This window comes from Poeciliopsis prolifica, unplaced genomic scaffold, assembly GCF_027474105.1.
Source record: "Poeciliopsis prolifica strain line A6 unplaced genomic scaffold, Auburn_PproV2 SCAFFOLD026, whole genome shotgun sequence".
Classification (NCBI taxonomy): domain Eukaryota; kingdom Metazoa; phylum Chordata; class Actinopteri; order Cyprinodontiformes; family Poeciliidae; genus Poeciliopsis; species Poeciliopsis prolifica.
In genome coordinates, this window is record NW_026562401.1 from 4,344,902 (window position 1) to 4,353,727 (window position 8,826).

Below are 8,826 nucleotides of genomic sequence, written 5' to 3' on the forward strand. Positions count from 1 at the left end.
ATCTCTATTCATCTGTTCCTCCATCACTCCCTCTCCTTGGCCCTTCCTCCCATTTTTCATCTTCTTTTCTCTCTCTTTCTCTTTTTCTCATATCAATTTAACCCCCTTGCTCTCCTTCATCCTCTTTCTCCCTCGTCTACAGCTTGTCCAACAGCAGGCCCTGGTTGCCCAGTCAGCGTACTTGTCTCCTGTCGCAACAGTTGCTGCTGTACAGATGCAGCAGATGGCGGCACTCAATGCCAACGGAATCATTGCAACACCCATTACACCCATCACACCGTCTTCGGGTAATTCCCCTCATGCACTCTCTTCATTCTCTGTAAATACCTGAAATTAAGGTAGAGAGGCTGCAGTATGTTTTTATTGAACCAAACTACAAAGAAACATTTAGATTATGGATTGGAGGATGTGAACTCTTCATCCTATTCCAAGGAAAGTCAGTGTTGCTGCTTGTAAAGATTTAAAGTCTCCAATCTTCCCATCCTGCAGAGGTTCAACAGAATAGATATCCTTGAAATCCTTGAAAATTCTTGAATTTCAACTAGGTGTTTTGAAGGTTTGGAAAGTGATTTTAAATTCCTTGAAAGTGCTTTATACTTAAACTGCACAGTTTTGTAATAAAGTTACTTGATTAAAAGCATAAATTTGTAAAACTATATGTGCAGATGAAATCAGATATTTTCATAGACCTAAGAACAAGATATTTTTTTTCTGAAGATAAATCAGACTAAATTTCTCTTGTCTAGACATTTTCCTAAATTATTTATATTTGCTAAAAGCCAGAAAACTTAGCAAGAACATTTTGTAGAGATTTTTTTTTACTTTGTATATTGTGCTTAAGCATTTAATTTAAGTAGGACCTTGAAACAATTTGTTTTGATTGTTTTAATGTAAAAAATTATTATTATTATTCCTTTTGACTTAATGATTAATTTATAATCTTATATTTTATACACTGAACAATGGTAGTGAAATTGAGGGTTTTTTGTGAAATTTGTGTTTTGGGCTCAGATGAGTAAGGTGCAAAAATGTGTGAGAGAAACATAAAATTTTGCTATATTTTAGTTTACCTTGTCCCTGCTGTAGAATTTTGAATACAGCAGATCACATTATTAATAAGTGATAAGTCATAGATAACAGTGAATTAAAACATTTTCTTTTTTGTTCAGTTCACTTTGTTTTTATCTTCAAAGTGTGGTGTTGAAAAGTTTGTAAACTTGAAAATGCTTGAAATGAAATGAATTTTGCTATGGGAAAAGTGTACAAACCCTGTAAATACCAAAACATTGTACATGTTTCACTTAACTAGGAAGTAATTGTTTTGGTGTAATCTATATCTGCAGGTACAAACACTCCACCAACTATCGCAGCAACACCTGTGTCAGCATTAGGAGTGAATGGTTACAGCAGCGTGCCAGCTCCCACCAATGGACAGCAAACAGAAACGCTGTACACCAATGGAGTTCACCCATACCAAGGTAGCTTGATAAAGGAACAGTACAGATTTGTAGATTATCACGTTGGTCAGATTGTTAATCTCCGCTGCTCTTCTTGTTTTTATTCCAGCCCAGAGTCCAGCTGCAGCTTTGGACCCTCTTCAGCAAGCCTACGCAGGCATGCAGCACTACACAGGTTTGCATTAGCATAGATTTGTAAAATTCTTTCTCAAAGTACTTTATAAAGGAAAAAAGGTCATGTCCAATTACACACAATCCAAATTAATTAATTCAACCCAGTTGATCCCAAATTCATTATTTCAGGTCAGTTTACCTCAAAGTTTTTGCATTCAAACTGACCCATCCTAAGTCCATTCTTTTTATACCAACTCTTTTCATTCAATTTGGTTAATTCCTTGTTTATTTCATTCAATCAGATTGAGTCCAAATTCATCTCATTCAATTCAGTGTAGGGCTGAGTGGTAAATTGATTTGATAATTGATTTTGCCGATAGAACAAACAACCATGCATGCTCACACTCATACCTAAGGTTCAGGTTTAGAAACACCAATTAACCAATTATAAATGCAGATTTTTGGACTGTGGGAAGAAACCAATAACCTGGAGAGATTCATGAATGTGTTGTTTCCAGGTACTCTTACTTCCTCCCAAAATGGGTGTATTGGTTATTCTAAATTGCCTTTTTGAATGACTGTTCATGTATGAGTGCTTCTCCTATCCTATCTGCGATGCCCTGTGATAATCATCCTATCGCCCAGTAACCACTGGAGATAGGCACCAACTCCTGTGACCTTACAAGGATAAGCATGAATGGATATTACATATACATTTGGGAATCTAGTCATGCACATGTAGTAATGCACCCATCTGCTCAAAGCAGTGGTTCATACAGTAGATTAAATGAAGAACATTCAAGCAATGTCTCCTTAGTCTTGCTGTCCAGGGCAAAACATCTTCAAGGGTAATTGATTTTATGATTTATCTGAGTTCACAAAGACTCGATTTATAGATGATGTTTATAACCAGGGATTGCAGCGATGATGCAATGTGTGCAAACCAGATTGGGATCAACAGTGTCTTTGTTCTGTAGACTTGCTCCGCTCTGTAGTTAATAGATTTCACCTTCAACAGGGAACCCCTCAGTTCAAAGGAAATGTCTCTATTGGGCACTCTCATGTTGCCACCTGTTGTTATTACCCAATAAGACGTTAATGCTCCTGTCTCTCTTCCAATAGCGGCGTACCCTGCTGCCTACGGATTGGTTGGGCAGCCGTTTCCCCAGCAGCCGACACTGGTTGCTCAGCAACACCAGCAGCCCCAGCAACAGCAGCAAAGAGAAGGTGATGTGACTTCCTGTCTTGCTGGGGCCACACCCCTTTTGATACTGAGGGTGTTTAGGGTTGTTTTCTGAAAGCGTGGGGTAATTTATGAGTCTTCGTCCTACGTGTGTGTCTGTGTCAGGTCCAGAGGGGTGTAACATCTTCATCTACCACCTGCCACAGGAGTTCAGTGACTCTGAGATGCTGCAGATGTTCCTGCCCTTTGGCAATGTCATATCGGCTAAAGTGTTCGTGGACCGAGCCACCAACCAGAGCAAATGTTTTGGTGAGACACACACAGGGTGGGGGAGGACAGAGGGAAGGGGGAGAGCATGTTTACTAGAGCGAGGGAAGGACAAGTGAAAAAAACACAAAGGCTGGCCTTCTGGAGGATAAGATACTGTCAGTGTCTGCATTTAAACTAAGGTGAGAGAAAAATAGCTCTATCATGAATGTTATTTATCTCTTTTTTTTTTTTTTTTAGGATTTGTGAGTTTTGACAACCCTGCCAGCGCTCAGGCTGCTATCCAGGCGATGAATGGCTTTCAGATTGGCATGAAAAGACTCAAAGTGCAGCTCAAAAGGCCCAAAGATGCCAACCGCCCATATTGAGTGACAGCGGAGAGAAGAACGAACAAATATGGAGAGGAGAGGTAAGGTGGTGGTGAGGCGATAAAAAGTGAAATAAGATGACCTGTATACTTCAGGAACAGAATAATGACAGTAAAAAGCTAACTGTTGGTAAATTTTTAACAGGAAAAAAGCTTGACATTGCAGTAAATTTGCATTGGGTTGCTCCTGAAAGCACCCTGTGTCAAGAAACGTAAAAGTGATGAGATATTGTTTTCCTTTTTTTATTTTCTTTCACAATCTTATTTCTTCCCTGCTGTTTTGATCTTTTCCCGAAACGGCAACTTACCTCACCCAAGATCCTCCCGTCCAATCATATTTCACGAGGACCCCATCGCTATGGCAATGGTTGCCTAGTGACCGATAAAGCCCTGATCCCCCCTTCCTCTCGCATTGTTGTAAGTTGATTGGTTGGCCTGTGTTTGGGTTGCTGTGGCGATTTTATTGCCTGTGTTGGTTCTGTCACCTCGAGCAACCAGCCATGCGTTGACCTGCATGTCCTGTTGCTGTAGTGATCACAGACTGTGTTTGGTGCATTGTGACTTTATTTTGTATTGACCTGTGCACATACTGATCAATAACTATCTATAGCCAGGACTGCACTCAACTGATTCAACTGATCTGATTGGATATTTGATACACTTAATCACTTTATAGTAATCTATCTGATAAATTCTGTAGCAAAGCTTGTTATTTTTTTGCAGCTTTGTTTTTGATCAGTTTCTGTAGTGTTCTGTTTGGTGTCATTATTATTATCATTATTATTATTATTTGAACAAATGGTTTGGGTACAATAGTGAGCGTGGACATTTATGTGTGCATATGTTTCTGTGTTACACTGTTAGCGTGTAATGCAGGACTGAATAATCTTTGTTGCATTGCCTTCTGCATTGAGGTTTCCATTGTTTTCCATAACAAAGTGGTGGAGACAAGCACAGCAACAACACAGGGAACAAAAATGATGCTTTGCTGGGAAGAAAATACATGTTTTAGGATGTTACAGCATAAAATGGCAGGCCATGATGGACAAGAGAATATGACATGTGTATGGTATGCAAAACTCCAAAATGTGGCTGCAAACTGATCCAACGCATGGGATATATATAAACAAGAAGAATTAGATCAAGTTATATTTTTGATGGCTGTAGCGCTCTGTATTTATGGGTAAGCATGCATTTTGTTGAGCTGTACTCTGATAGGCTGAGTTCATAATCTTGGGTTGTGAGTTTTTTACACTGTGATGCTGCACTTTAGTTTTCCTGCTTCTTTTCTTCACATCTTTTATCACTGCTCCTCCTCTTTTTCTGTCTCTTATCCTCTTCTTCTCCACATTTTTCTCTTCTTCAAGTGTCGATCTGTTTCTTTCATCTCAACCTCCTTATACTATTCCTTCTGACTTGTTTTGGGGTGAAGGGTATGATGGTGTCATGGTGGAAGAACAAGTGCCTCTTGCTCATTGGAGAACAGCCTTCAAATATAGGAATTCTGGGAGAGTTTTTTTATTTATACGAGAGAATTAAAAACTTCAACAAGGCTGCTGTCAGATCAGAGTGTGGAGGCATCAAAAGGATTTTCACTTTTATGTTTGTTTTTTTTAATTTTGTGTAACATGCAATGCCTTGCAAAAGTAACCACACACTCAGACGTCTTGCGCAATTTACCATATTGCAACCCAAAACACAATGTAGTGCTTAATTATGAAGAGGAAGGGAAAGAATACATAGTTTCTAAAAAAAAAATCTTTACAAATAAAAACTTGAAAAGTGGGACTTTCAATTGTATCAAACTGCTTTTAACTCTGATTCCCCTAAAAATTGCACAGCTGCAATGGTTAAAACTAACAGTGGTATGGTTCATAAAAAGAAACTAACACTGTGCGTCATCCTAAGCAATCACTAGGACGGCGTCATGTCTTAGCAGGGGCAGGGAAACTGGTCTGTGTTTATTGGAAGATGGATGAAGCTAATTAAAGGTCAATCCTGAGGGGAAAAAACAGTGAAAGGCAACAAAAGACTTGAGACCGGGGCAAATGCAATCAGAGTTATGATGGTTTAAATCAGTGAATATTCATGTGTTTGGATTACCAAACAAATTCCATACCAAGTACAAATCTGCTGGAGACGTACTTCTAAATTATTGCAGAGTGTAGTATATGTCTAATGCATATAAGTATGAACACAGCGGTGCTCACCACACTTTTTCAGATGTTTTTTTTTAATTTTTTTATGAAAAATAACAATTTGGTGCTGAGCTGCCACATGACATTTTAGTAAAAAATACGGTTCGTCGCTGTAACGTCAGAAAATGTGACAATCAAATTAATCAAACCTAAGTTTCTTCGTACAATATAATAACAAGGCAGTTCAAAGTGTTTTACATCATCAAAAATCAACAATTGAAACATTACACTTTTACATTACATTTATCATTACCCATCAAAATAATGTTTAGTATTTCACTTTTGAAGGAACGCAGTGTTTCGACTGTTTTACAATGTTCCGGGGGTGTGAGTATTTTTGCAAGGCATTATGTATTTAATGATTTAAATGCTTTGATAAATGAATATATAAACAATGAAAATAATTTAAGCATTAAAACCAGAGCATTTTTTTATGAAATTGTCACCCAGAATTTCTATACTGCTAATGCCAGCGAGTGATGCATGTTGTTGGTAGTGTTTGCTTGCCATGATCCAGGGCACTTAAGTGCAGCACATGCTGAAAACACAGAAATGCGAGTTCGCAGAGTTTCATGAGTGCACACACACACACACCACACACACACACACCACACACACACACACACACACACACACACATGCTTTCCTTTGAGACACACAGTTGCAGTCATACTAGGATGCATACCAGTGACTTCCTGTAATTAACTGCATGATCTGATCAGACAGTGTATATGTATATGTAAAAGCACCATGATTTACTGCTGTTGACATATACCAATAATGCTCTAAGATTGAAATGTAAAAAAGCTAGGAGCGTCCAAAGGTACAAAGGGGAGCAGCAAGTTTGTCAGTAGCTCCAGTGATTCCCAGACAGGAATCTTGTTGGATGGATGGGGCATGTTTGACAAAATGTGAAGCTCAGAAACCCACGCAGAGCTCCAGTTTCCCTTCAAATTTTAACAAAATCTTTTATATTTTTCTCTATTCCTCTCCTCTTGTTCATTTACCACTCCCTCTACCCTCCAACTCCTCTCACAGGCGACCTCTCAGAGTCCAACTGAAGGTGAAGTCCCAGGGTTCATTGTGCTTTCAGACTGTCTTCTACCTGTGAGCGACTGCGGAGAGCTGCCACACAAACACACTGACATACAGAGAGATACCCTTAATTGTGAAACTCAAAGCTGAAATGTATATAAAATGCACAAGACAAACACCTGCCTGCTGACACTGACTCAAAACACACACATACACACAGTTAAAACAAATTAGGTATCCGTACAGCCAAAAGCTTGGTTTGACCACAGTCTGTATGGAAAAGGGTATTTAGTACAACTAAGAGAACTCAGATCACATGTGTAGGAAAGGGACTGATTAAAAAAACAATGATATATCACTTCAATAGACTTTAACACGTCTATTCCATGTCTATTACGTGACAAATATAGAGGGATTGTTGTTTCATAATAAAAAAGAAAGAAAATGCAAAAAAAAAAAGATGGCTAAATGACTAGCTTAGAAAGACTTTGGAAAGGATCCTAATGAGCTGTATATAGTTTAGTTTACGAAGAGCAGCATTTAAAAAAAAAATCAAGAAAACATGCAAAAAAGAATACTACTTTAGATAAAACACTGAACAGAACACTGCAACATAACTATTATTATCATTATTATTCTTATTATTAATACAACTAGTGACATCATCATTCTTCATGAGAAAGCTATTACATTCCAAATTGTAAAATGGGGAAATCACAAACCTATTTTAAATTTCTACTTAGATTTTAGGTGAAACACAGGGGAGGGGGCCGGGGTTGCACTTTTATTCGGGAGGTTTTAATAATTGAGCTATTTTTTATTTATTTATTTACTAATTTAACAATTATTTTGTTTATTGGGAGAAAATGTTTGAGTGGCAATGCAATATTTTGGTTTTAGGATTTTCTAAAGAAAAACTTTTGAGAGCCTGTTTGTGTCAGACTCTTACAATCGAGTAATTATAATGTATCTATTAACTATTACAGCAATTATATTTATTTCTTATTTATTGAATCCTGTTTTTTGATCCACTCTTTTTAAGTTTAAATAAAAGGTATCATACTAAAAGGCCTCCTGTCATTCGTGTCTGTTTTTGGCAAGAATCATGGGAAATTTCTAAACTGTACGTGACGTTTGTGACCTGTAGGGGGCGTATCTGGAGTCCACCAATTAAGAGGTTTGCATCTAATCTTCTGAACTCATGTATAACAAATTGTTTATCAGCAAAATTACACACTGTACTTGCTTTATCTCTGAGAACACTATTGAAGTTGATTACCCTCTAACCAAGATAGAAACTACTATTTATTTCCCTGGATAAGCTTGTCTCAGTTTGCCTCAGTTTACAAAACAAAGACCTGAATAATTGGGTGCAAGCCAAATTATGTTATTTTAACTGAAAGCTGCAGATGAACTAAGTAGCATCATCACAGTGCACACATTTTTTTTAATCTATTTTTGATGCAAATACTTCTGTGCAGCTGCTTTTTGTTAAAAAGGATAAAAGATCAGTTGTAGTCCGCGAGGAAAGCATTTTCTCAATTCATACATTTAATGACCAATTCATGTTTACAACTCTGCCAAGTCCAAACTAGAAATCCAACAAGAATGATTGTTTTATCTGTTTCCTTGTAATAACAGCATAATAAAACAATCTGAGGAACATCAAGTAACCGCTCAGAAATGATGCAACAGCAGCTTAACTTAGCGTGCCCTACTGAACCTAATGTGTCTATCTGGGAAAGCTAATTTACAAGCTGCAGGGTATGTAGACCTTATGTCACTGTGCACTTTGAACAACCCTTCGTGTGCTTCAATTTTAGGTCACAGGAAAAAGAGCCTTAGCTGGTAAAAGGAACAGCTGCAATATTCTTAATCTGTAATGGCAAACGTTTAAATGGGTGTCTCAGCACAATTCTGTAGTATCACCGAAATAAAAGTGGTCTTGAATGAAATGGAAAATGAGAAAAGAGAAAAACTGGTTATTGAAAATAAATTTTATTTATGACATAATCTCATTATTGGGGGAGACCATAAACAGAAAAATTGCTTAAGAGCAATTTTTGGGGGGTCGGCGAAGTTAGTGAAATGTAACGTAAGACATGGTTTTAAAAGCTTTTACACCACATTTAAGCTGCAGGACCAAAAATTATTAGTAATGTTCACATCAAATGTGATTTTCCTTACAATATATATATATATAGG

At 37.5% G+C, this 8,826-nt stretch overlaps 1 protein-coding gene across 3 annotated transcripts in view; it reads left to right on the forward strand.

Annotated features, from left to right (window-relative positions):
- The window catches only part of LOC129371241 (CUGBP Elav-like family member 3), a 30,982-nt gene extending 23,293 nt beyond the window's left edge, over window positions 1–7,689 (forward strand). For 2 of the 3 annotated variants that reach the window (XM_055047737.1, XM_055047738.1), the window contains 7 exons: window positions 143–287; window positions 1,344–1,478; window positions 1,567–1,632; window positions 2,694–2,798; window positions 2,920–3,063; window positions 3,262–3,430; window positions 6,625–7,689. In XM_055047737.1, the coding sequence (XP_054903712.1) occupies window positions 143–287; window positions 1,344–1,478; window positions 1,567–1,632; window positions 2,694–2,798; window positions 2,920–3,063; window positions 3,262–3,389 (723 nt within the window). In that variant the 3' untranslated portion in view covers window positions 3,390–3,430; window positions 6,625–7,689. Of the gene's footprint in view, window positions 1–142; window positions 288–1,343; window positions 1,479–1,566; window positions 1,633–2,693; window positions 2,799–2,919; window positions 3,064–3,261; window positions 3,431–3,706; window positions 3,806–6,624 lie in introns of all 3 variants that reach the window. The other variant, XR_008607134.1, reaches the window with a different exon arrangement.
- The last annotated feature ends 1,137 nt before the right edge of the window (window positions 7,690–8,826 follow it).